At 40.8% G+C, this 27,703-nt stretch overlaps 1 protein-coding gene across 6 annotated transcripts in view; it reads left to right on the top strand.

Moving 5' to 3' along the window:
- RUBCN (rubicon autophagy regulator) overlaps positions 1–27,703 on the top strand; it is a 58,958-nt gene that overhangs the window by 11,867 nt on the left and 19,388 nt on the right. For 2 of the 6 annotated variants that reach the window (XM_079922711.1, XM_079922710.1), the window contains exons 2-12: positions 4,754–4,907; positions 14,689–14,772; positions 17,025–17,184; positions 17,828–17,934; positions 18,980–19,136; positions 19,769–20,302; positions 21,725–21,769; positions 23,842–23,937; positions 24,643–24,758; positions 25,446–25,653; positions 26,754–26,855. In XM_079922711.1, coding sequence (XP_079778837.1) covers positions 4,754–4,907; positions 14,689–14,772; positions 17,025–17,184; positions 17,828–17,934; positions 18,980–19,136; positions 19,769–20,302; positions 21,725–21,769; positions 23,842–23,937; positions 24,643–24,758; positions 25,446–25,653; positions 26,754–26,855 — 1,763 coding nt within the window. The remainder of the gene's footprint in view (positions 1–4,753; positions 4,908–14,688; positions 14,773–17,024; positions 17,185–17,827; positions 17,935–18,979; positions 19,137–19,768; positions 20,303–21,724; positions 21,770–23,841; positions 23,938–24,642; positions 24,759–25,445; positions 25,654–26,753; positions 26,856–27,703) is intronic. The other 4 variants (XM_079922707.1, XM_079922709.1, XM_079922708.1 and 1 more) reach the window with 2 other exon arrangements.

The following is a 27,703-nucleotide window of genomic DNA, read 5'->3' as shown; positions in this document are numbered from 1 at the left end:
TTCCTTTTATTACTAAAAAGAGTCTTGGGGGTGGAAGATATGCCAATATATATTTCTTGCATTGAATCTCATTTTACAATTGCACAGTATTTACTATGTATTTACTATTGATTTCACTTATTTTTAGTTATTAGTTTTATATTAGTTATATGGTATAACACTTCTTTAAAAAATAACATTTGCTTATAACTTTACTGTTTTAACCTGAGTGTTACTTCTAATTGTGACTTGGCAAGCTTAAGACTGAGTTGGCATTTAGGGAAACTTTTTCCTTGGGTATGCTTATTTGAGTTGCTTAAGCAATGCCTGTTCCTCTTCAAAGAATGTAGTCAAAACCCTCCCAAAAGAAAATTGGCAGGACTTTATTCTGAGATTGGCTTTGCTGTTTGTTGGTAAATATGATTCAAGTAGAGATGGATTATGCTGTCCCTTGCCACTCAAGCCTAGTTCTTCCTTGACATAGGGTAATATGCTTAGAAAGACTTGCTTTTAATTTATGGTGATTAAAGAAGAGCACTCTGTATACTTGCAGAAGTGGCCATACAAAGGGCTGCTTTGAGCCTAATATAGTCCTTGCCTGTGCCCAGATGAAGGTTACATGTGAATGCAAGATGATACAATCCAAGTAATTATTAGCAAACAGGTTTAGCCTAGGAAAGACTGACCTCACTTGCTAACAATCTGGGTAAAGAATGAGGAGGGATATTTTATTTCTCATGGTGATCTATTTATTTGCATCTAAGATTCAGGTATGAATGGATTAATCCAACCATTGTGTATGGGCTTCAGTTGAACTTAGTATTTCAGCTCTCTGAAAATGATAACAGTATCATTAGGGTAAAAGATCCTAAAAAGTAAAGACACTAAACAAACTAGCTATGTAAATCAAAAAATTTTTAGGACTTCCCTGGTGGCACAGTGGTTAAGACTCCACTTGCCAGTGCAGGGGACACGGGTTCAAGCCCTGGTCCGGGAAGATCCCACGTGCCGTGGAGCAACTAAGCCTGTGTGTCACAACTACTGAGCCTGTGCTCTAGAGCCCGCGAGCCACAACTACTGAGTCTGCGTGCCACAACTACTGAAGCTTGTGCGCCTAGAGCCTGTGCTCTGCAACAAGAGAAGCCACTGCAATGAGAAGCCCGCGCACCACAATGTAGAGTAGCCCCTGCTCACCGCAGCTAGGGAAAAGCCCACGCGCAGCAACGAATACCCAACGCAGCCAAAAATAAATAAATTAATTAATTAATTTTAAAAAACTTTTTTAAGTTTACTTTTCATCTATATGAGCATATACCAAATATAGACGGTTTGGTACATCTTAGAGTAAGAGCCACCTTCTTTTGTAGCTGTGGTATCTCAAGGGCACTTCATTTTGGGGAAGAAAATTTCTTTAGTTTGTACGGAAGTTGTTAATAGATCTATCTGAATGCTCAAGGTTTCTAGGGTTTCAATGCTCTTTGTAAAATTTTGGAATCAAAGCCCTAGGATGATAGGGTAGTTGGTGTCTACTTTCAGGATTTATTATGATGTTCTTTGTGTCTTTTTTTTTTTTTTTTTGCGGTACACGGGCCTCTCACTGTTGCGGCCTCTCCCGTTGTGGAGCACAGGCTCCGGACGTGCAGCCTCAGCGGCCATGGCTCACGGGCCCAGCCGCTCCACGGCATGCGGGATCCTCCCGGATCGGGGCACAAACCCGTGTCCCCTGCATCAGCAGGCGGACTCCCAACCACTGCGCCACCAGGGAAGCCCTATTATGATGTTCTTTGACAGTAAACCTTGTGAGATCAATACAGAATGAATCAGAACACAGATATGCAGAGTCACTTGAGGAACCAGACTGGCTCTCAGGCCTGCACCACTTGATTGTAACCTGTTGGAATGTAAAACTGTATCAGTCAGAACAGGCCAGATGCTTCCTGAGGAAGCATAGGAGATGGAGAATCCCTGAAGCAAAAGCTGGCAGTCAGTTGGCCTCTGTGATGGCAGTTTCACAGTACAACAATAAATGGCCTTTTAATGACCACCTGAGTCCTGTGTGCCTCTTAGTTATCTTGAAATATCTCCCAGGACTGGGTTAGAAATAGAACAGGGGAATGGCCAACAGGTATATGAGAAAGTGCTTCACATGACCAATCATGAGGGAAGTGCAAATCAAAACCACAATGAGATATCATCTCACACCTGTTAGAAGGGCTAGCATCAAAAAGACAAGAGGCGGGCTTCCCTGGTGGCACAGTGATTGAGAGTCCGCCTGCCGATGCAGGGGACACGGGTTCGTGCCCTGGTCCGGGAAGATCCCACATGCCGTGGAGCGGCTGGGCCCGTGAGCCATGGCAGCTGGGCCTGCGTGTCCGGAGCCTGTGCTGCACAGCGGGAGAGGCCGCAGTGGTGAGAGGCCTGCGTACCACAAAAAAAAAAAAAAAGACAAGAGGCAACAAGTGTTGGCGAGGGTGTGGAGAAAAAGGGACTCTTGGTGGTATTGTAAATTGGGGCAGCCATTATGGAAAACGGTATGGAGATTTCCTCAGGATATTAAAAATAGAATTACCGTATGATCCAGCAATTTTCCTTCTGGATATATATCCAAGGGAAACAAAATCACTCTCTTGAAAAGATATCTGCACCCCCATGTTCATTGCAGCATTATTTAAAATAGCCAAGACATGGAAACAACCTAAGTGTCCATTGACACATGAATGGATAAAGAAAATGTCACACACACACACACACACACAGACACACACACACACACACACAGGAATATTATTTAGCCATAAAGAAGGAAATCTTGCCATTTGTAGCAACATGGATGGACCTTGAGGGCATTATGCTAAGTGAAATAAATCAGACAGAGAAAGACAAATACTGTATTATCTCACATATGTAGAATCCAAAACACCCAAACTCATAGAAATAGAGAACAGATTGATGATTACCAGAGGCAGGGGATGAGGGGTTGGGGGAGATGGGTGAAGGTGGTCCAAAGGTACAAACTTATAAGTCACTTTGGGGGTGTAATGTACAGCATGGTGATTATAGTTAACAGTACTGTATTGTATATTTGAAAGTTGCTAAGAGAGTAGATCTTAAAAGTTCTCATCACAAGGAACAAAATTTATAACTGTGTGAAGTGAAAGATGTTAACTAAACTTACTCTGGTAATCATTTCACAAGGTATACATATATCAAATCATTATGTTGTATGCCTTAAACTAATATAATGTTATATGTCAATTATTTCTCAATAAAACTGGGGGGAAAAAGAAATAGACTCAAATGTTTAATGATGTAAGGTTAAAAAAGCCTGGTGTCTCCCAGTTTGAATAAATTCTTGGTCTCAAAGCCTTGAGAGGAGAAAACCAGAGTGAGATCCATTTGGCTTTCCCCTTTTAGATAATACTCCTGTACCAGACCTAGCTTCATTCATTTTATTTTATTTGTCTGCCTTTACTCTCTTCATCCACTTTTTAAAAGTGGGTCAGAAAGTGTACAAAATGTATGAGAGTTACAAAGGATTCCAGTTCAGAGCCCCCCTACCCTAATAGGTATTTCAATGATATTAAAATAGTTATAGTGAAAGTTCCTTGAAGAAATTATAACCATTCCCAGGACTGTCCTTGAAGAGGAAAGAGTAGTATTCTAATAAGAAATGAAAGGGCTAGATAAAGTGTACAACATAACAACTGGGGGCCCAAGAGAAGGAGTTTGACACCTCATCTCCTCATGTTTTCCTTATCCAGTTTGATTCTGTGTATCCAGTTCTTTTCAGTCAATTGCAGCTGGTTTTGAATTTTTATTGGGTTGGAAGCTGTGTTGAGAAAATGCTGGGAATTGGAGAGGAACCTTGACAATCATCTAGGGCAATAATTTTCAAACTTTTACACTAAAGTACTTCACATGGTCCAAGGGAATAAGCCAATAGTTGATTGATTTGGGGACATGTCCTAAGTGGCTCAGTGCAAGCTTAAAACATTTTGCCTCAATTTTAGGTTAAAAAGTTAAGGGGGAAAATCATGGGCAATTTGTATTCTTATCCATAATATTTGTGTACAGATATATGTACTTAGTACTGGAAATATAGTTAATAAAAAGTTGTTTTTGGCTTTTTTTTTGACAAAAGGTTTCTGGTTTTCAGCAAATGCCCTCATCTCTTTATATATTGCCCATGTAATGTCATTGTCCAGAAACGGATCTTAATGGGTCACACTCCTAGAAACAGGGTTATAGGCTACTTACATGAGGATGGAATGATAGTAGATGAAGATCACCTTACAAAGCACAATATGCCATGTAAATATGAGGGCTTTATATATATATGTTTGTTTGTTTATTTATTTTGGCTGCACCGGCTCTTTGTTGCAGCATGTGGAATCTTTAGTTGCGGCATGTGGACTTCTTAGTTGCAGCATGCAGACTCTTAGTTGCGGCATGTGGGCTTTTTCGTTGTGGCATGCAAACTCTTAGTTGCAGCATGCATGCAGGGATCAAACCCAGGCCCCCTGCATTGGGAGCGCAGAGTCTTACCCACTGGACCACCAGGGAAGTCCCAATATGAGGGTTTTAAAACAAAATCTTAGTGTTCTTTACAACTTCGGTCCTCTCAGAATTGGGTCTTATACTCAAGTAAAAAATTAATAGGGGAGAGAATGTTAGGATGTGGGGCAGGAGGCTTCTTGTCTTAGACTTTCTTTGACGTGGTCAGGATCAGGTACAACAAAGTAACTAACCATTGGTATAATTGATGCCCTTGCAGGAGGGAGCACTGGCAGTTGCTGGGTAATTTGAAGACTACTGTGGAGGGTTTAGTATCAGCTAACAGCCCCAATGTCTGGTCCAAGTATGGTGGCCTGGAGCGGCTTTGCAGGGACATGCAGAGCATCCTCTATCATGGGCTCATCCATGACCAGGTATGTAGATCCCTTCTTTTCTTTTTGTGCCAGATTGGCTGAATCACTTGTTGGAAAGAAATAGTTGCATTAAGTTGTTGGCAGGGAGAAGATGAAGGCAACTAGTCTCTGAGCCCTTGCGAGCAAGACTATAATACATGATAACAAGGAGGAGGATAAGGACAATGATGATGAATCATTGAGATATTCCTCTTAAGAGTATCCTAGGACGCATCTGAGAAATATTTACAGGATATTGTCATTTTTAGACTATCCTGTGAGCATCACTTTGTTGATAACTTGTAGATGCTTGTGAGTGATAGTTTTAGTTATAGCTTACGTTTTCGTCTATGTAAACTTTATTGATGTTGTTTCTTTTCCTAAGTATCCTCAAACACTCTAATAAGCTTTGAGTATTAAAAATGAGTGGAATCTACTAACACTTGATGGTTTCTGCTTTAATTCTCAATGGCAGTTACTCCATTTGCAATGTTTTAAATAAGGTTTGGTTCTGGATAAAACTGTCAAGTGGGTCATTGGATCTGATCCTCCTACTTTTTAAAAATCAAACCTCACAAATATGTGCATAATTTGTGTTCCCAAACACTCATGCTGTTCCCATGTAAGGCCTTAGTATTCTTTCCTGAAACTCTTTTTTTCTAAGCCAGGCTTGTCTTTCTTTTTTAATCAGAATTTATTCTCAACTAGCAGTCACACTGGAAAAAATTAATTGGTATTAAGATATTCATAGTTGATAGGATTTAATGTGGTACCTTCCCTTCTAAAAATATGTATATATCACCTCTGAACAAACTCTTTAAACCAGTGTTCTTGTTGAGTTTTTTCAGAATTCAGTGGAAAAGTTGGCTTAGGTTAGATTTTCTTTATTCAGAGTAAGTTCTAAAAATGAGGCCCTCTTTCTAAAGAATTTTGAAGATATGGGGGAAATTTTTATCCTTTAAAGAGCTGAATCTTAATGGTCATCATTATTAAAACCTCATTCCAGGAATTTGGAGGCAACATTGTATAGTAGACTGACAGAAGTCTTTGGAATCAGACAGAACCTGGATTGAAATTGCTCAGGTCCTTGGGGGAAAAAATGACATAGTAGTAATAATTATGGATTTTTGAGTCAGACTGCTCTTATTTTATCTCAGCTTCACCACTCTGTGGTATTGGGTAAGTTACATAACTGTTAGTGCTTCTGTTTCCTCATTTGTAAAATGAGGCGGTAACACTGGTATGTACTTCATAGGATTGTTGTGAGAATTAAATGAGATAATACCTGAAAAAGCTTTAGAAAGTGTAGTAAGTTGTCTGTCAGTCTTAACTATTAGTTGATATTAACTTTTTTGAGCCTTTTCTCATCGTTAGAAATGTTGATAATATTATTTATATCATAATGTTTGATGGAAAGGTTAAATGAAATGGCATACAAATTTGCCTAGCACAGTTCGTGGTACATAGGAAATAATTAATAAATGTTCCCCTCATTTTTTTTTAAGCTTCAAGTTACATGTTGTCCTATGAAAAAAATATGACCATTGGAATTTACAAAACAAATAATTTAACCCACTGCAATCTGGTTTCTGCCCTTACCACTGTTGTTCTTGCTACTGAAGTTTAAGTAAGTCCATGTTACCAAATCCAGTGAACATTTCTCCTTTGAGCACTGTCTTGTGTTCTTCACTGTTGAACATCATCAGACCTTGCTTCGTACTGCATTATTCCAATGTTATGGAGACCTTCTCCTACCTCTGTGATCACTCTTTCTTAGTTTATGTCCGTGGAATCTCTTCCTCTCGGATTTTCGTTTTTAATACAGTCCAGTCCTATGTCCTTATCTCTTATTACATTGTACATTTTCTGAAACAGTCTCCTTCACTTGCATTGTTTTAACTTCACCTATACACTACCTACCCCCAGCTCAGACATCTCTGCTGAACTTCAGATCCACAAGACTAGCTGTCTGGCTATCTGCTATACATTATCATCTGGCTGGCTGTCCTATAGGCCAAGTACAACATGACCCAAAACAAACTTACTTTCTCTCATAAGGTTGCCCTTCCTCCTGATATTTTTAATACTGATCTGTGGCATTGCCAGCTACTCAGTCTCCCAAGCCAGAATTGGGAACCACGCCAACATGTTTTACAAAAACCCAATACAAGTTTCCCAGACTGATGACCAAGATAGCTACCAGATTAGAGGCACTGTCATTTAGTGGTTAAAGTACTTTCATCTTGATAGCAAAAAAGTTCTTTTCTTGGCTCTGTTACTCATCTTACATTGTTATCTGGAGTAATCATTTTACTATATTTGAAGACAGTTTTACCATCTGTGCCAGAAACAGAATATGTGTCATGATGAAATAGTAAAGTCAGTGGAATTCCCAAGTGGAAGATGCTTGGTAAATGCAACACAATATTATTGTTATTAGTAAGTTATAAGATCTGTGAAGGTACCTGGTCAGCAGAATGAAAACTGTTAAAGGGTACGGTCACCTACAAAACAGCAGTAGTGTTAGTAAGAGCAAGCAGAGCAAACCAGACAAATCTGTCATACACACATACATTTAGCAACTACAGGCTCTAGTGGGAAGAATTAAAGACAAAAGATCCATACCAACTTCACTGCTGCTCAGTTCTGCCTTGTAAAGTCCTAAAAATTAGAGTCTGTACTAAGGACTTGTTTTTCCTTTTCATTTCCTCCCTAAAGATTAAGGCTTTCAAAGGCTTCTGGCTGCTGTGTCATCAGGAAGCTATTCTGGGTGTTGTGCTCTTGGAGGGGGGAAGGGATACAATGATTCATGCTGGCCATATCTCTTCCGTGCTTTCCTAAGGATGTGTTATGGAATGTGAAGTGTATTTTTTTAAATCACTTAGGGCCTTAGGAAACTCTAACATCGTGACCATATTCTTAGAGGGATCTCGTTTTCCTTGACATCCTGCATCTGGGCTACCTTTTAGTCTTTCCATAACGCAAGGTATATTTGATAACCCCTTCTCTGCTGCTTAGAAACGTGGAGACGCTTAATCCCTGAGATTTCTCAGCTGACTAGAAGTGCAAAGATTCCCTCCACCTTTTCCAACACTACAAAGAAACCTGTACTTTGCAGTATAGATGGCCCAATTTAAAAAATAGCAATAATAACCAAAAAAACCCTCTGGGTATATATATATATATATATATATATATATATATATATATATATATATTTTTTTTTTTTTTTTTTGGCCGTGCCGTGTGGCATGCAGGATCTTAGCTCCCCGACGAGGGATCAAGCCGGTGCCCCCTGCATTGGGAGCATGGAGTTCTAACCACTGGACCGCCAGGAAAGTCCCTGTGTATTTCTTTTCTGAATATATAAGTAATATACATGTTTTTATTTGCTGAACATTTGGGAAATACCAAAAAGAGTTTAGAAGAAAGTAAGTTATTACCCATAATCTCAACATCAAGTAATAACAATCACTCTTTAACATTTTGGTAGATTCTCTTATATTTTTCTATGCATGTCCATGCTTTTTAAAATATTAAGATTATACTGTATCTATTACTCTGTAACTTGCTTTAAAATATTTAATTAAAATAGACAATACAGGGAATTCCCTGGCTGTCCAGTGGTTATGACTCCACGCTTTCACTGCTGAGGACTCGGGTTCAATCCCTGGTCTGGGAACTAGGATCCCACAAGCCACACTGCGTGGCCAAAAAAAAAAAAAAGAGAAAATAGACAATACATTTATATGGTTAAAAAAACAAAATGTATAAAACCCCATGCAGTAAATATCTTGTTTCCTTCCAATCCCATTGGTAACTACTGTATTCTAGTTTCCTTCCAGAGAATTTTTATGCTTATTATTATTAGAGCAAATATGAATAATTTTCTTTGCTACACCTTTTGATTTTTCATACAAATAAAAGCATACTATAAACACTACTCTACACCTTGAGTTTTTCACTTGATGGGACTGTAATTCATCCCAATCCATTACATAAAGAGGTTCTTCATTCTTTTTCGCAGCTGTCATTTTATAATATTCCATTCTATGTATGTACCATAATTTATTTAATCAGTCTCCTGGTAATAAACATTTAGATTCCTTCCAAGCATTTGCTCTTAGTAACAATGCTACAGTGAATAACCTTGAGTATAGGTCATTTTGCCCTTTACCATAGGATACTCCTAGAGGTAGAATGCTTAGGCTAAAGGGTATGTGCATTTCAGTTTTGATAGCTATGGCGAAATTGCCCTCCAGAAAGTTATGTCTGTTTACGCCCTCAGCAGCATTGTATAAGAGGATCTGATTCTTCATACCCTTGACAATATAGGGTGTTATTAAACTTTAAACTGTCGCCAACATAATAGGTGAAAAGTTACATTTCTTTTACTCTGAAAGATGTTTATAAGAGCCATTGAAGTATTTTTCTGGGACTTCCCTGGTGGCGCAGTGGTTAAGAATCTGCCTGCCAATGCAGGGGACACGGATTCGAACCCTGGTCTGGGAAGATCCCACATACCGCAGAGCACCTAAGCCCATGTGCCACAACTACTGAGCCTGCGCTCTAAAGCCAGTGAGCCACAACTACTGAACCCACGCGCCACAACTAGTAAGTCCACATGCCACAACTACTGAAGCCCGTACGCCTAGAGCCTGTGCTCCGCAAGAGAAGCCACCGCAGTGAGAAGCCCGCATACTGCATTGAAGGGTGGCCCCTGCTCGCTGCAACTAGAGAAAGCCCACGTGCTACAATGAAGACCCAACACAGCCAAAAATAAATTAATTTTTTTAAAAAAAGTATTTTTCTGTGAACTTTTCCCTGTATTAACCCCATTTCCTTAGATTGTCAATCTTTTCCTACAGATTTGTAGAATCTCTTTATTTATTCAGGGAATTAGTTATTTGTCTGTAATGTGTATTGCAAATATTTTTTCCTAGCTTGTCTTTTGACATTTCTTTTTTTTGTTGTTTTCTTTGAATTTTTGTATTTTATTTTATTTGTTTTTTTATACAGCAGGTTCTTATTAGGTATCCATTTTATACATATTAGTGTATATATGTCAATCCCAATCTCCCAATTCATCCCACCAGGACCACCCCACCCCCCGCCACTTTCCCCACTTGGTGTCCATGCATTTGTTATGGTGGCTTTTACTATACAGAAATACCGGATTTTTAGTGAGTCAAATTAATCATTTCTCTTAGGCCTTCTGGGCTGTTTGATGCTCTGAAGGGGCTTTCCCACTATACGATTATTAATGTTTCTCCATGGTTTCTTCTATTACTTTTATGGGTTAATGTTTTACATTTAAACCATTCTATCTGTAATTTATTTTGAATATACTTAATTTCCTTGGCACATGGATCTATTTCTGGATTTCTGTTATGGTCTGTTTTCTATTTGTGTGCTATCACCACTCAGTTTTAATTATTGTAGCTTTTCATTATGGTAGGAGTAGTCCCTCACTCATATAGCATCTTTTGTTGTTGATTTTTTCCCCAACATTCACCTATTTATCATTTTATTTTCTTGTTAACTACCATATCATTTTTTGATAAGGACAGGAAAAGCCTTACACATGACCTGGATCATTAGCTGATTGATTGAGGGAAATTAAACATTGTGAAAATACATCACTCAAACATTTTATTTTAATTTAAAACATCCTAAATGTACATTTAATTAACAGTCTTTGGGTATAGGGTCAAACCTCTTCTGTGAGAATGAATCCACTGATGGAGTTCCATATCATCTTTCTTGTATAAATTATACCCATAATACATCATACAGGACTTCCAGCTTCCATTTCTTTATGTTGGACTAGCAATTTAAAGATCCTATAATATGAATATAAAACGTTCTACATTTTTAGGCTTTCTCCCCCCAACTTTGAAATTGTCTTGTCCCTACTTAATTTGACATCAAGTTTTTATTCAGGTTTTTGTGTGGACATAAGTAAATTGCTGGATCATGTGGTAAGAGAATCTTTAGTTTGAAAGAAACTGCCAAACTGGTTTCCAAAGTGGCCATACTATTTTGCATTGCCACTAGCAATGAATGAGAGTTCCTGTTGCTCTACATTCTCACCAGCATTTGATATAGGCATTGTTCTGGATTTGGGCCATTCCTTTTTTTTTTCCTCTCCTTTGGGCCAATTTAATAGATGTGTATTGTGTTAATTTGCATTTCCCTGATGACATATGATGTGGTGCCTTTTTTCACATGCTTATTTGTCATCTGTATATCTTCTTTGGTGAATTGTCTGTTAAGGCCCATTTTTTTTTTTTTTTTTTTTGCGGTACACGGGCCTCTCACTGTTGTGGCCTGTCCCATTGCGGAGCACAGGCTCCGGATGCGCAGGCTCAGTGGCCATGGCTCACGGGCCCAGCTGCTCCGCGGCATGTGAGATCTTCCCGGACCAGGGCACGAACCCGTGTCCCCTGCGTCGGCAGGCGGACTCTCAGCCACTGCGCCACCAGGGAAGCCCAAGGCCCATTTTTTTAATTGGATTGCTTGTTTTCTTATTGCTAACTTTTAAGAGTCCTTTGTATATTTTGGATAACAATCCTTTATCAGTTTTATCTTCTGCAAATATTTTCTCCCTGTCTGTGGCTTATCTTCTCATTCTCTTGACACTGTTTGTCAGAAAGCAGAAGTTTTAAATTTTAGTGAAGTCCAGCTTACCAGTTCTTTCTTTCATGGATCATGCCTTTGGTCTTGTATCTAAAAAGTCACCACCATACCCAATATAGGTTTTCTCCTATGTTATCTTCTTGGAGGGTTATAGTTTTCCATTTTACATTTAGATCTGTGATTCATTTTGAGTTAATTTTTGTGATGGGTATAAGTGTTGTCCAGTGTTTCAGCACCATTTGTTGAAAAGACTATCTTTGCTCCATTGTATTGCCTTTTGCTCCTTTGTCAAAGATATTTACATAGGTCTATTTTGGGGCTCTCTAGTCTGTTTCACTGATCTTTCTGTCTGTTCTTTTGCCAATACCACACTGTCTTGATTATTGTAGCTTTATAGTAAGTCTTGAAGTCAGACAGTATCAGTCCTTTTTGAAGAAAAACATTGTTCTTCTCCTTCAGTATTGATTGGCTATTCTGGGTCTTTTCCCTCTCCATATAAACTTTAGAATAGTTTGTAGATATCTACAAAATAACTTGCTCGGATTTTGAATCAGATTGCATTGAATCTATACATCAAGTTGGGAAGAACTGACATCTTGACAATATTGAGTCTTCATATCTATGAACATGGGTTATCTCTGTAACTTAGTTCTTTAATAGCTTTCAGCAAAGTTTTATAGTTTTCATCATAGAGATCTTGTATATATTTTGTTAGATTTATACCTAAGTATTTCAATTTGGGCAGTACTAATGTGTATGGTATTATTGTGTTTTTAATTTCAAATTCCACTTGTTTATTGCTGGTTTATAGGAAAGCAGTTGACTTTTATATATTAACCATATATCCTGTGACCTTGCTATAATAACACTTACTAGTTCCAGGAATTTTTTTGTTGTTGATTCTTTCGAACTTTCGAATTTTATGCATAGGCAACCATGTCATGTGTGAACAAAGACAGTTTTATTTCTTCCTTCCCAATCTGTATTCCTTTTATCTCCCCTTTTTTTTTTTTTTTTTTTTTTGTCTTATTGCATTACTGGCAAGGTATTTCCTGACTTCAGGGACAAAGCATTGATGGAACCAATCCAGAAAAAGGGTTCTTGTTGTACGACCAAAAGACTGGCAGCTGGTGTTTATCTTTTCGCTTCAAGGCTTGAGGGTTAGCAGCTTCATAGATAAGGGCAATTCTGATCATAAACCCAACTACATTTACACAAAACAGTGGAGTAAGCCTGTCCCTTCCTTCTTAAATCCTGGTGCTTGCTTCCCTTCCTTACTAGTAAATGTCCTTTGTGGCATTTTTTTCCCAGAATAGGGCACTTTCATCTGCATTAAAAACCTGTTCAAGCGAGAGAGAGGCATGGACATATATACACTACCAAACGTAAGGTAGATAGCTAGTGGGAAGCAGCCGCATAGCACAGGGAGATCAGCTCGGTGGTTTGTGACCACCTAGAGGGGTAGGATAGGGAGGGTGGGAGGGAAGGAGACACAAGAGGGAAGAGATATGGGAACATATGTATATATATATATAACTGATTCACTTTGTTATAAAGCAGAAACTAACACACCATTGTAAAGCAGTTATACTCCAATAAAGATGTTAAAACAAACAAACAAACAAACAAAAAATCCTGTTCAGGCAGATATCCTTTCTCCTCAGTTATTTTCTTAATGGTGTCTGTGAATTTGTCTGCTGCCTCTTGGTCAGCAGAAGCTGCTTCTCCAAACCTCTTTCTGAAATTTTCAAACCATCCTTTTCAGGCATTGAATTCCCTAGCTTTAGATCCTCCACCTTCTTTTTGCTTTCAGTTGTCACATAATGACTTTGCTTTTTCTTGAATCATATTAGAGTCCATAGGTATGCCTTCCCTATAGCAATCCTGTACCCACATAAAAGCTGAATTTTTCAATATGAGATTAAAAGGTATTTCTCAAAAAGTACAAGGTTTTTGTGCCTGCTGGAGTAGCTGCAGGCACAGCTTCACGAATTTCCTTTTCTTTTTTTACCATGGTCCTTACACTGGATTCACTTATCTTGAAATGGTGGGTAACTGCAGCTGCAGGCCTCAATCTACGGTGCATATCAAGCAGTTCAGCTTTTTCTTATAATGTCATGACTTCTCTCTGCTTCTTGGGAGCACTCCCACCATCACTAGTAGCACTTCGTATGGGTCCCCTGGTGTTATTCAGGGTCTTTGGTATTACACTAAACACAATGGAAAATACACAAGAGCTGGGCAAGGTCACTTTTTTACTGCAGTATGTAATTTACTGGAGAGACGAACCGCTCATACAGAGATGATTAGTGTCACACGGCATTTTGAGTGGACACTCACAGCACTTGAGCTCACAACAATAACAACAGGAGGTGGCTACAAAATTATTATAGGAGTACATAATTGCATAAAACTAACTACAGTTAGTTTTATGCAATTATTTAATACCGCTTCTTAACGTTTGTTTATATTTCTCTTGACTGCACATGGCACTGTCTATGGTCCATAAGTGTTTGTGTGTGTAAGTTTTGATAAACTTTAACTTTTTATAATGTTTGTACATATTTTATGGTAGTAAATGATAAAATAGGATAACATCTACCTATATTTTATGCATTCATGAGATCTCTAACTTTCCTAATTTTTTCAATATTTCTAGGCTGTGCAGTTCATCTGCAAGTTATTTTCAAATTGTTGCGAATCTCCAATAAATTTTCCTATATACTTATTTTAAAAATCCACTTATAAGAGGACCCACCATTCAAACCCGTGTTGTTCAAGGGTCACCTATATAGCCTTCTATATCATATGCATTGTATTACCTCCTCAAAAGAACAATTAAAATAATTTTTAACAATTATTCTTTAAAAGGGTGAATATCTGTATATATTCCTTTTATTGCTGCTGAGAACCTTTGTTGAGGCAAGGGAAGGTTAGGCTTTGGTTTTTTTTGGCCATGCCGCACGGCATGTGGGATCTTAGTTCCCTGACCAGGGATCGAACCCACGCCCCCTGCATTGGAAGTGTGTGAAGTCTTGACCACTGGACCGCCAGGGAAGTCCCAAGTTAGGCTTTTCTTTTTCCTCTCTTTGAATGTCAGTACGAGAACTAGATGTGGTCCAAAATGGTAACAATTTGTTTACCTTCTGTGTCCCTGAAACAGGTGTATTGCCGCCAGACTGATTACTGGCAGTTTGTGAAAGACATCCGCTGGCTCAGTCCCCACTCGGCCCTTCATGTGGAGAAGGTAAGAGGTGAAGGTAACCACAAGGCTTTGATGTTTGATGTTCTGTATGAAGAGTCTCCTAGGCTAGAAGGATGGCATATGTCAAATTTCCTATTAACTGAGGAGAGGAAATTATCCCTGTAGGACTGATTTGGAGGGGAGGATGATTTACTTTAAAACATAAGCTTTGCACACCCATTGTTCTAGGCCACTTTCCCTCCTCTGGGGAAGACCTGAAAAAATTTTGTTATTTTCAAAAGATTTGCAAATATGGGACCAGAGTGAAGCTTTTCAAAATCTAGGACAAATGGCAAGAAGTTTCCTGAATGGTTGGGGGTAAGTAGGACTGATATGCTGATGACTGTTTAAGGAGAAGAGGATGCACCAAATAGAAAAAAAATGTGAGGTTTCTGGAGACCAGTGTCAAATGGAGCCTAACATGTTCCCTACAGCATTGGAGAGTAGAGTAGCACTGTACTCTTCCGTCCTCTCAGCTCAGCATGATACCCCTGATTCCCAACCAGGGACACAGAGCTCCAGGAGGTTAGGTGACTTGGCCAGAGTTACACAGCTAGTTCCACATCAATCACAGCCAAATTTATATATTTATTTATTTAACCCTTGCCTATGGAAATTTTCAAATACATTCAAAATTAGAAGAGTGTAATGAACCCCAAAATATCACCCATCTTCAATACTTACTGATTCATGACCAGTCTTGTTTCATGTATATCACACCCACTGACAGATTCATTGCCAAGGTGATGTCTGGAAAAGTAACTTATTTTTAAATGATCAGGGAACCAAATCACAAGGTGTCACTCTGGCCTTTTTTGTGAGAAAAGCCCAGAGCCCAGTGATTTTCTTACATGGATTTCTTTGTCCTTATCACTTTATTTTTCCCACCAAACCCCCCTCTAACTTTTTTCTCTAAAATATATCATGGGACCTCCCTGGTGGTGCTGTGGTTAAGAATATGCCTGCCAATGCAGGTGACACAGTTTCGAGCCCTGGTGCAGGAAGATCTCATATGCTGCGGAGCAACTAAGCCCATGTGCCACAACTGCTGAGCCCATGTGACACAACTACTGAAGCCCACGCACCTAGAGCCTGTGCTTCTAAACAAGAGGAGCCACCGCAATGAGAAGCCCGTGCACCACAACAAAAAGTAGTCACTGCTCATCGCAACTAGAGAAAGCCCGCGCACAGCAACAAAGACCCAACGCAGCCATAGATAAATAATTTAAAAAAATAAAATAAAATATATTGCTTATATATATATATATATATATATATATAATAAAATAAAATATAGTCATTTCCTCTTAGAAGCTGCCTGAAATTGCCATCCATACATTTTTTGCAGTGATCCTGAACTATGAGACTTAGCTTTTAGAAACAGCCAATAGAAGGAAGTTCCAAATAGAGAAATGCTGTGGCGAAAGCCAACAAGACATGCTCAGCTGATTTCTCTTTGGTGAAGAATGTTTGGGGGCATTTTTCCTAGATTTTTTTACCCCAGGTTTTTCTTGCATCCTTTTCTGGAGGCTACCTGAAATAGAGGACTCTGTGAGAGAAGGCGAGATGTCAAGTTCATTCTTCCTCTGAATACCCGGAGAATAGATGCCTCTTTGGAGTTACAACATAAAGAGACAGACGCAGCAGCTTTGTCCTCTCCAGGAGCTGCATATCACGTCTTAACTGCTTAGTCCCTTTCTAGTGGCCCAAACCAGCAGCGGAGACATTAATCCTTTCCTTCCCTCTCCTTCCTCTATAACCTGTAGATGTTAGCTGGAGGGCAAATATCTCTGATTACCTCCTCTTACCTGTCTCAATTTAGTTCTCAGGTCATTAGGCCTCAATCTTGCTGGATTTACGAGGAAGTATATATTTTTAAATTTTATTTATTTATTTTTGGCTGCGTTGGGTCTTCGTTGCCGCGCGTGGGCTTTCTCTAGTTGCAGCAAGCGGGCTATTCTTTGCTGTGGTGCGCGGGCTTCTCATTGCGGTGGCTTCTCTTGTTGCGGAGCACAGGCTCTAGGTGTGCGGGCTTCAGTAGTTGTGGCACCTGGGCTCAGTAGTTGTGGTTCACGGGCTCTAGAGCACAGGCTCAGTAGTTGTGGCACACGGGCTTAGTTGCTCCACGGCATGTGGGATCTTCCTGGACCAGGGCTCGAACCCATGTCCCCTGCATTGGCAGGCGGATTCTTAACCACTGCACCACCAGGGAAGCCCTGGATGTATATTTTGACTCATGCTTCTTTGCCTCCTAGTTCATCAACTTGCAGGAGAACGGCCAGAGCAGCACTGACGGCATGAGTGAGCGTGCCGTTGCGGAGCTGTGGCTGCAGCATAGCTTGCAGTGCCACTGTCTCTCAGCCCAGCTCCGACCTCTGCTGGGGGATAGACAGTATATCAGAAAATTCTACACAGGTGGGTAGAGGTCACATAGCCAGTACTGGTACATGTACTTCCTCATTCTCTTCTACTTTACTCTTCCTTTATAGACCCACTGTTACCTCAGGGTCTCATACTTTTACTTGATGCCATAGAGATTCTAATCAGAAACATGTATCTAGTCTTCTCTCTAACTTGCTATGTAAAATGCAGTCAAGCTTTATGCTAAGGTATTTCCCTACTCCCATATACGCAAATCAGTAAGAGTAACTACTGTTTACTGAGAGTTTCCTATATTCCAATCACTGTTATATATTTTTTATACATATATACCTAACGGCAGCCCTGAGAGTTGGGTATTGATACCCCCGTTTTCCAATCAGGGAAGCAGAGCTCAAGGAGGTTAGGTGACTTGGCCAAAGTCACCCAGAACCAGAGTTCAAATCTGAGTCTTTCTGATTTTGAAGCCTCTTGTCATGGCCTCTGCTATACTGCACATGATTTAGCCTCTTCTGTACATTATTTGTCCCTAGTTCCCCTCTGTCCACAGTGGTATGATTCTCCTCAAGTCATCTTTGCCTTTTCCCTCTTTCCTTCCCTGAGCTTCTCCCAGGGCCATACAGGGAGGCTGAAGTTCTCCCTAATGGGCTCCATCATTGCGGTAGTTTTCTCTCCCCAGATACTGCTTTCCTGCTAAGCGACTCCCATGTCACGGCCATGCTCCAATGCCTAGAAGCAGTGGAACAGAACAACCCTCGTCTCCTGGCTCAGATTGATGCATCTATGGTAAAGTGGCCAAAGAATTATCTGTGTCTTATGTTCTGGCCTCCTAGACCTCACCATGATGTAACCGTATGTAGCAAACTACTCCACTTAGGCAATTGTGAACTGAAAGACTTTCATTAAAAACAAAAACAAAAACAAAAAATCTTAGAAGAGGAGGTACCATTAAGTACCTATTTAAGTAAAATGTCTATTTGTGAGTAAGCTTAAGTCTATTTGAGGAGGGAGGTGTCTATTTTTTTAAATCCTTAAAGAAATCTGTAGTCTGAGTAAGCACCTCCTTAAGGGCAGGCTTGATAAAATGCTAGGGAGAGGAGGGATGATTTTGAGTCAGGCTGGCTATAGATAGGGTGTCAGATGTAGTGTGGCCTGATGTTACACAGGATCATTTTTGTCCAAGAAAATTTTGTTGTTTTATGTTGCTTATTATTAACTCTCTAATTCACTCATCCCGTCACTAATATCAGTGCCTCCACTAGAAAGGAATCACAATCCCTATTTCTTTTGTGAGGGATCCCCTATCTCTCCTGGTTTTTCAATTTCGATTCTTGCTTACCATCTATTGAATACTTTCTACGGGCCAATCATGGTGCTATGCACAGTACATGCATCATCTCATTTAATCCTCAGAACTCTATAAAGTAGGCATTAATCTCATTTTATAAAGGTGGCCACTGAGGGACAGAGTAGATAAGTCACTTGCCCAAAGTTTGGACCAAAGAACTTGTAAGTGATAGGGCCTGGATTTGAGCCCCAGCGTATCTGACTTCTAAGTGCATAGTCTTAAGCACTTTGCTGTACTGCCTCCATGATAAGCATTTCTGGTCTGACCACCTAGGATTCCAGTGCAGAAGCTGTGGTGTATGGCAGGACTTTGAAGTTTCAAAGCTGTATGCTCTAATAGAGGATACCTATGCTGTATCTACTGGCCCTGGCTGCAGTTCAGGCCTGCTGCCAAAGGCCAGTTCCTACCAGCATTTCTGTAGTGCTAAGTGCTCCTCTTCTGAGGGCCTCTATCCTTGACTCTGACACGTGTTTTTTTTTGTAGTTTGCCAGAAAGCATGAGAGCCCGCTGCTGGTGACAAAGAGCCAGAGCCTGACAGCTCTGCCTGGTTCCACGTACACCCCTTCAACCAGTTATGCTCAGCATTCCTATTTTGGGTCCTTCTCTAGCCTCCACCAATCCATACCCCATCATGGCTCAGGTATGGGGGCAGCAAGGGGTAGTCAAGACATGTATCCCCAGGCCTGGAAAGCAGAGGACTTAGTGGGTGCTCACAGGCTGGCTATAGATGGAGCCTTGGGTTGATGCAGTTTGTCAAACTTCATGTCTTAATATGGAAATCTTAAAGAGGTATATAGCAACTAGCCTAAGATAATTCAGTAGCATCATTAAAGTAACAGAGGCAAGAGATGTTTTTAGTTTCCCCTGGGTTTCTGATCCGCATTGCCAGAAGGCATTTCAATGATAATAGCTAACATTTATTCAGTGCCTGCCATGTGCCAGGCTCTGTTGTAATCAATTTGTATATATTATCTCGTTTGACCCTCAAAACAGTCCTACGAGGTAGGTGTTATTATTATTGCTCATGTTATAGATGGGCAATGCATACGAATAAGCAATGAAGCCATTCTCCCAAGAGCTTATGCTTTTGACTTAGCTGCTTCTAAGTAATTTTTTGCTTACCTTGAACGATTTAGCCTTTTCTGACGTGACACCATGTGTCCTGGGCACCCAGTAACAACAGGGAGTTTGTTCCTTAGTTGTGGAGAAGCCCTTCACAGGTACCAAAGGCTTCCACCTCACCTTTCCTTTCCCTTTCTTTTTATATCCTAGAAAGAAGATCTACTTCCTTTTCACTCTGTGGCCCATGCCAGAAACCTCAAGAAAGCAGAGGACATGTCTCGCCAGCAGAGGATCAAACCGTCCAAGCCCCTCTGCTTCCAATCTCTGCATTAGCCGGGGACTCGCCCTCGACCCCAAATGAGATGAGCTCCAGCACTCTGACCAGCCCCTTAGAAGCACCCTGGGTCAGCAGCCAGAATGATTCCCCAAGTGATGCCAGTGAGGGGCCTGAGTACTTGGCCATTGGCAACCAGGACCCCCGAGGCCGGACCGCCAGCTGTCAGAGTCACAGCAGCAATGCTGAGAGCAACAGCTCCAATTTGTTCTCCTCCAGCAGCTCCCAGAAGCGAGATTCTGCTGCTTCCTCTCTAGGGGACCAAGAGGGAGGTGGGAAGAGCCAGTTGTCCAATGTCCTTCGCAGGTCTAGCTTCTCAGAGGGGCAAACACTCACTGTCACCGGTGGAACAAAGAGGAGCCATACTCGCTCCCATTCGGATACCAACATTGCCTCCAGAGGAGCCCCAGGTAATGATAACCACCAGCCCGTAGTCAGTAAGGTGGCCTCCTGAAGTTCAGGTGGAAGGGCGAGTTTGTTCTTAAGGGTCTTCAGATGGCAGAAAGAGAAGTTATGTTTCTGATGATATGAAGAGTATATTGCTTATAATGAAAAAGAGAAGTTTGTAATATAATGTGGATACCTAAGAAATCTCTCTGAGAATATTTATGTTTGTTCCTTTCTACATTGCTAAATAGTAAATGCTTTCCTGGATTCTTTCACTGGTTCTTTAGCACCAGAGGAGAGTGTGACTAATCACAGTCCAAGTTTTAAATGCATCTCTCAGACAGAGGGAAAGTACTAATGAGCTTTAAAAATAATCCCGTTAAATTCCGTCCCTTCCTGTGATTCCTGAGAAGTTTGGTCAGGATATAATAACAATAAGAGAGAGGCAAACTGATGTTAGGGTTTCCTTATTAACACTAGAGATGTAGTGAGTATGGGGTGATGGGACCTAGTAAACAAGTAAGTGGGGTTGACTGCTCCATCACTAGTTCAGGTTGAAAGGCAGTTGGGTAAGGAGGCCTTGGCTACTAGGACCTCCTTCACACAGACGCCAGCTGCTAGCAGAGAGCACCTTAGGCATGGCCAAGGTGGTGTCATTGCTTTTGCCATTTCCCTACTATCATCTTTCCTAGGTTGTTGGTGTCTGGCAGGCTTTGGTTGGGTTTCATTCGTAAGAGCATCTCCATAAAAGCAAGTAGAAGGCCGATTTGTGCTCGAGGCCAGTTCTGGGTGGAAAAGCCTCAGAAATAAAATATAAAAGTAAAGTATAAAAAATTAAGAGCAAAAAAGGAAGATTTCCTTTTACAACTAGAGCTGCTATTGATTTCTCTTTATAATTTCTAAAAGGTGAGAGCTAAGGCCTTCATCTGAAACTTCTGAATTGCAAACTTTTGTCTCTGTTTTCCCCTCAAGAATGTGGTTTGGCTCATTGGAACTCGTTAGAACAAAAGTCTCCAATCAAAGCCTGTCTTCCCATGAGCCTTCGTAGATGTGAAGAGTACTTGGGTTAGACCCTTACTTCACATCTCCTGGAGCAGACCTGGAGATGTGAAGACCTTACTTCACATCTCCTGGAGCAGTCTACTGTACTCCAGGCTACTAGTGTTTGAGCATGTAAAACTCCCCTGCCCCCATTCTTGCATCCATGCGGATTCCAGAAACTGCGGGAACCTGCATTGGAAAAGGGAGCCAGAGAAAACCTAAGCAGAAGGATCTGAGGGAGTGTGGGTCATGTGCAGCTTCTCGTACGAGTCATCTTTCCCTCTGCACTAGGGTTCCCTCTCAGGAGTTAAGCCCCAACCTTTGCTAGATAAGAAGACGCTCTTTTTCTCACTCTCTATTCTCGTGTTCTGGACTTTCCTCTGCACCTGTCTGTCTACATACAGGAGGCCCCAGGAGTATCACCATTATAGTTGAAGATCCCATTGCAGGTTTGGGAGCCAGTCCTGTCTGTCCAGCCCCCACCCCCACCTCCTCGTGTTCCTCTGTGACCATCTTGCTTAGTTTCGAACTTCCTTTTCCATTCTGGTGTCAAATCAAGTCTGGCTGGCCTGGTCCTGTAGTTATGGTTAGACCTGTTGGTAAAATAATACCGTTGTTTTGCATGATACGTTTTTTGCCCACGACTTCCAAATGCCTCATTCAGTCTCTCAGCAGCATCCAGGAGATAGAATCAAGACTTGTCAAGCCTGTATTGCCCAAAGGTGAATCTGAGGTCTGCTGTTTGTCTAAGACATCATGATGAATCAGTGGCAGAATTTTTCTTATAACTGAATACTTAACTACAAATTACTTTATTTTCCATGATTTAACACCAGAATGTGTTTTCTCCTCTTTCTGTGGTCTTGGATGTGAGTGCATGTTTTTGCCTCTCCTGGAGTCCCCTGTTTCCTTTTTCTTTCACCTGTCTTCCTTCCCCTGTAAATTTCTCCCCCACCCCCTCATTCCAGCCATTGCACAAGGTTTTTCTATTGACTTAAGTCTGTTTCTTTGGTTTTCACAGTGTTGTTCAAACTGCATATTGTATTACATTCTGGGTACATCATGCATGGAGATATTGATGCTAGAATGTGTCTGCAAGACTGAGCGGTAAGGGAGAACTGAAAATTATGGCCTCCTGGTAATGGGTGAAGCCACTGGCTGTGTTAGCTTGGCAAAGAGGTTAAAGAGGAACAAGTCTGCGAGACCTTTGTTTAGAAGAGTCTTGTTGTTCTTGAGGAGATAAGAAATTGTAAGACGACAGATTTCAAGTCAGTATGAGGAAATTCTAAGAATTAGAGCTGATCAGTTGAATGGGTAGCATCAGGAGGTAGTGAGCTCAGTGAGCAAAGGCTGGATGGCCTTTACATGCTGTAAAGGAATAAGGTTCTGGTGTTGGAGTTTGTGTTGTGCACTGAGTTTGACTGGGGACCTCAAAGTTTGCCTCCAAATCATGGTTTCTTACCAAGGCATCATGGTGACTGCTGGTTTGTTGTGAGGAGCAGAGCCCACTGCCAGGACCACCAAGGGAACACAGAGTTATCACTTACCACGTAGTAGCATTTTTTGTGAGAGGAGCAGCTGACAAATTGGCACCATCTGTCAAGGAAATGGGTTGGATGCTGCTCAATCATTAGTCCTCCCAGCGCATCCTGTTCACTTCTCAGGCACCCACCTGCTTTGCTGCCTGCTCTTCTTTCTGTGGCACTGGGGATTTTGTGTTTCCCTTTGGAGAATATCAGTTTCCATTTCCTGTGAACCATGCCTGCTGCTATTCCTCCACTCTCAACTCTCAATGTTCCTTGAAAACTGCTACCCAGACACTTCCTACTTTGCCAGGCTTCTCATGAAACCTCTCCCTTCCTTCTCCAGGAACGCTGGGTCTACAGCCCTGTGGCTGAGCCCTTTGGTTACAAGGCCATCATCCTTGGCTTCTCTAACATTGTCTTGATGCTGCTTTTAAGGACATTGCTGGGTGTTATTTTGTTCTGCCAGTTCAGAAGTGGGTTAAATTTGTAGGCATGACAAATTTACATTTCAGGTGCAAGAGAGGCCATATCCTAGTGTTTGTTTAGTGAGTTTAACCCTTCTGATATTGTTTTAAAGTCTAGTGTCAAGTTATCAGAAAAGTTTCAGTGTGCTTGTCTCCATGTGAGGACTGTTTTCTAAATTGGTTTGTCAAGAGGGTAGAAATTGGCTGATATTCCTGGAACATTTGGTAAGAAGATGGAAGAAGAGAGAACTAAATTCATGAATCCACTTTGATTTGATTCTTTTTCACCTCTGTGTTGCCACATTCCAGGTCATGTTTTCTCTTTTCCCCTTAGAATATACCGACTTCCCACCTCCCTTCCTCCATATGTTCCTGCATTCTTGGACTGTTCCCTGTTGGTGTGCCACCTCTCTCCTGTTCGGGAGGGCATTGGGAATGGGAGCAGTTAAATATTGAAACTCCAAAGTTGGGAATGTATGTGTCGCTCACCTCGCATGTGTGTTTTTACTCCCTGGTGGCCACTGACACTAGAATCCTGCAGTGATAAGTCGAAGTTGAGAGGCCCCTTGTCCTACTCTGGTCAAAGCAGTGAAGTCAGCACACCCAGCTCTCTGTACATGGAGTATGGTAAGTGAGTACTAGGAAGGCCAGTGCTGCAATCATGTCTTTGCTCTGGTCCCCCCATGCCTGCCACACTCTGAGCTGTGTAGCTCATCTTAGCTCTGTGGAGGGTACACACCATACAGTCTCACCCTCCCTTTCATTATTTTCAACCCCTGTGCCAGAAATCACACTACCCTGCCATTTCTCTTGCTCCTCTCTGCCTTAGGGGTCCCACTGTCTCGTGCTATGGGTGTTATCACCGTGAATGTCTGGTGAGCCAGCTGGAATGGCTCTCTGAGTGGGTGAGAGAGACCTTGAAAAGAGGCCTTTGAGTGTCTAGGCTTAATTACCGAAGATAGGCTCCACATGGAAATCATCCACAGGGAGAGCCATTTCTTTCCTTGTCTGACTCACAGCACAGGTTTTTTGGTTTCTTTGTTTGTGGGTAGGAGGACGAGTATGTCATCTTTAACTTTAGGTGGTCAAAGGGTTGTCTCCAGGCTCTCTCCATTTATTCCACCATTCTCTAACCCAGGGGCTTAGTGCTCTGGGATTCCGAGATTCAGAGAAATTCCTGTAGAAGGTAGACATCTTTCCAACCTGTTATCCGGGAAGACTTGGGAGCATCCTCAGTGTTAAAATCATCAGACTTCTTAAAGAAGCTTGTCTGTAAAGAAGATTTGCTTTTCAAAGCAGGGCTTTTCACATCCACATTCCATTTTCCCACAGAGGGCAGTCAGTACCTGTGTTCAGGAGAAGGCATGTTCCGAAGACCATCAGAGGGACAGTCCCTCATCAGCTACCTGTCTGAGCAAGACTTTGGCAGCTGTGCAGACCTGGAAAAGGTGAGGACTCTAAGGAGCCACTGAAAAGCCCATGAGTTGGGAGATCTGGTCTGAGGGCTCCAGTGCCATTTGTCCTAAAGAGGTTTGGGGTACACAGCAATAACATGGGTGTAGACTACAATACAGGTAAGTCACAGTAAAGATAAGCTCAACAAGTTCTGTCTCTGGAAAGCTCTTCTGGGAGCCTATGCGCCTCACTGAGTCCAGAGATATTACTGATTTTGTCTTAGAAGCTACCCTGGACAGAGAAACATTGAATTTTAGTCACATGATTACTGTTTCCTTGACCCTGGAACCTTAGGTAAAGACTGTCTCCAGAATCAACTTCTATATTTTGTTCTAAGGCTCAGATATGTGATAAATGATGTCCCTGTAGCATTTTATAGCTTACAAAGCACTTTATCTTGAGACATCACATTTGCCTTAATACTTTGTATATAAGTGTATGGTTTTAGGAAAGACCTGACCTCTTCTCTGTCATATTTTTATGTGGAAAGTGGGACAGGAAGGCCAGGCATGGCCAGATACGAGAGCAAAGAGAATATGCAACAGGTTTTCTGGCCATCAGCTTTCATTATAGGAGCATTTCCCCTGGGTGTTTTGAGTGAAAGCAATGCGCATTCTGGAAGCTACTTTCCAAGAGTGTAATCAGTGAGATGTCCCCTTTTTGGCGCTCTTCTTCCCCAGGAAAATGCCCACTTCAGCATCTCAGAATCCTTGATTGCTGCCATTGAGCTGATGAAGTGCAACATGATGAGCCAGTGCCTAGAAGAGGAGGAAGGGGAGGAGGACAGTGACAGGGAGATCCAGGAACTGAAGCAGAAGATCCGCCTTCGTCGCCAGCAGATCCGCACCAAGAATCTGCTCCCTGTGTACCAGGAGACTGAGTATGGAAGTGAGTGAGGCTGTGAACGCCTGTTCCTGCCTCTTCAGGCTTCGGGATAAGACTTAGTACCTCGTGGGCTTTCTTTTTTGTCTTCGTATGTTCATGTGAGATGTTATACACAAGCCAAGGGTTCCTCTGCTGTCAGAAAGATTTTCTGTGTTGTTCTAATTTTTCTTTTTTTCTACCAGACCAGAGTCCTAGAGCTCATCCATTTCCTACCTCTACATGTATATTATAAATTATCTTATTTGTGTTATACTCTTACATGTTATTATCTTTTCTAAGAAAACAAAGTCCCTATTATTCCTATTGCAAAGCACAGGAATTAAGAAAGTACAGTAATTTTTAAAAAGAAAAATCTAGTAAATGTAGTATTCTTAACTTGTTCTGTATTATACCTATTGTCTATATAGCTTTAATTTATAGCTGTCAGTTTAACATCGGCATGTCTGGCAAAGAAAATTAAACTTTAAGAGTTTTATAAACTTTCTAGGTTGCTAAAGAATTTATTTTTCTACTATATATGGTATAGACAAAGCTCAAAACTATGCACAGGAAAAAAGCCTGGCTATTTCTTTTGGAAGTAGGCCGAAAAGAGAATTTTGAGAACTGTTCATGTCTTCAGTTCATTTGGTCATAACTTCGTTATTGTAATACGTGAATCCCAGCTTATTTAAGCTATTCTCTTCTATACTGTGTTAATTTAACTTTCATGTACATTTAGTACAACTTTTGTTATTAAAATTAGCATTTACCATTTTCAAATATATATATATATATATATATATATATATATATATATATATATATATCAGAAATATCTTCCAAAAAATAGGTTTCTGATATGAGGAGAACTAAGGCCACTGGTTCCAGATTCACTTTCCACAGAGTGGTACTTTCTGCTCACATGAAACTTTTTAGGGGATCAATCAAGAAGGGGAAACTAGCAAGAAGAGCTAGTTTCCATTTCCCCAGCATAACTCCCAGCCAAGGTTCTATTTACTTCTGTGTTCAAGTCATACCAGGTCCCTTTTGTTGTGACCCTAGAAAGAGTAGGAGACCTCTTCTGTCCTATTTATTACTTTTTTTTTTTTTTTTTAATGTAACAGGCTTTCGGGTCACTTCCAGCAGCTCCCAGTTCAGTTCACATGATTCAGCACAGTTCTCTGACTCTGGCTCTGCTGATGAGGTTGATGAATTTGAAATCCAAGGTATGAATTAACACTTTGCAAGGGAACTTTCATTAATTGTTTCTTTTAATTTGGAATCATAGGCTGAGAAGCTTTCCCTAAGCAGGGGGTCTTCATTATGCTTCATTATGGTATGTTGTCGGCTGTTGTAAGAGATAACTTCTCTTGTTAAAAACAAAGCCTATTTAAAATTTAAGCAGAAAAGAACACTAAAAGGAAGTATTCCATTGGAGTGGGATGGCTATTGATGTCACCATGATGCTTCTTCCTCAGTTGCACCTTTCTCTCAGATTCTCACTCTAATTCCTCCTACTAGCAGTCCAGAGCTAGCCCACATCTACATGAAATTAGAATTCTATTCTCTTGTGTCCTATAACACAACTGAAATTGTTTCAAAGTGTTTAAAAGGAGCTTTATTATAATCCAAAGAGAAAATGACAGAAAGAGTCACTGGGAGGGAAAAAGCAAAAAGGAAAAAAAAAATCAAGTTTACAAAGTGGAGCTTTATTTTCTGTCCTACCAGCGCTAATTTGCATAGCAGAATCACACTCTTGTTGTGAGCTTCTTCTTAGAGAAGGGGAGGGGCTCTTATCTGGAAAGGCAGTTGTGTTAAATCAGGTTAACCCATGATTAATGGGTTAATCCATTCCTGAAAATCATAAATTTCTTCAACTTCCTGTCAGTGCAATCAACAAATGAACAGATGGAAAACCAAACAGGCAGTTCAGGGATGTAAGTTCTTCCCCCATGGCTGGAACCAAGACTAATTTTCTTATAGAGATGACTTGTGTCTAGTTTTCCATTGTAACATGATGGTAAATAGATCTTTTACTGCATGAGGCTCTGATCTCCTGTTTACGCCAATCTCG

This window comes from Stenella coeruleoalba (genome assembly GCF_951394435.1).
Source record: "Stenella coeruleoalba genome assembly, chromosome: 5".
In the NCBI taxonomy this organism is placed as follows: domain Eukaryota; kingdom Metazoa; phylum Chordata; class Mammalia; order Artiodactyla; family Delphinidae; genus Stenella; species Stenella coeruleoalba.
Note: the sequence above shows the minus strand (reverse complement) of the source record. Positions and strands in the feature narration are given on the sequence as shown.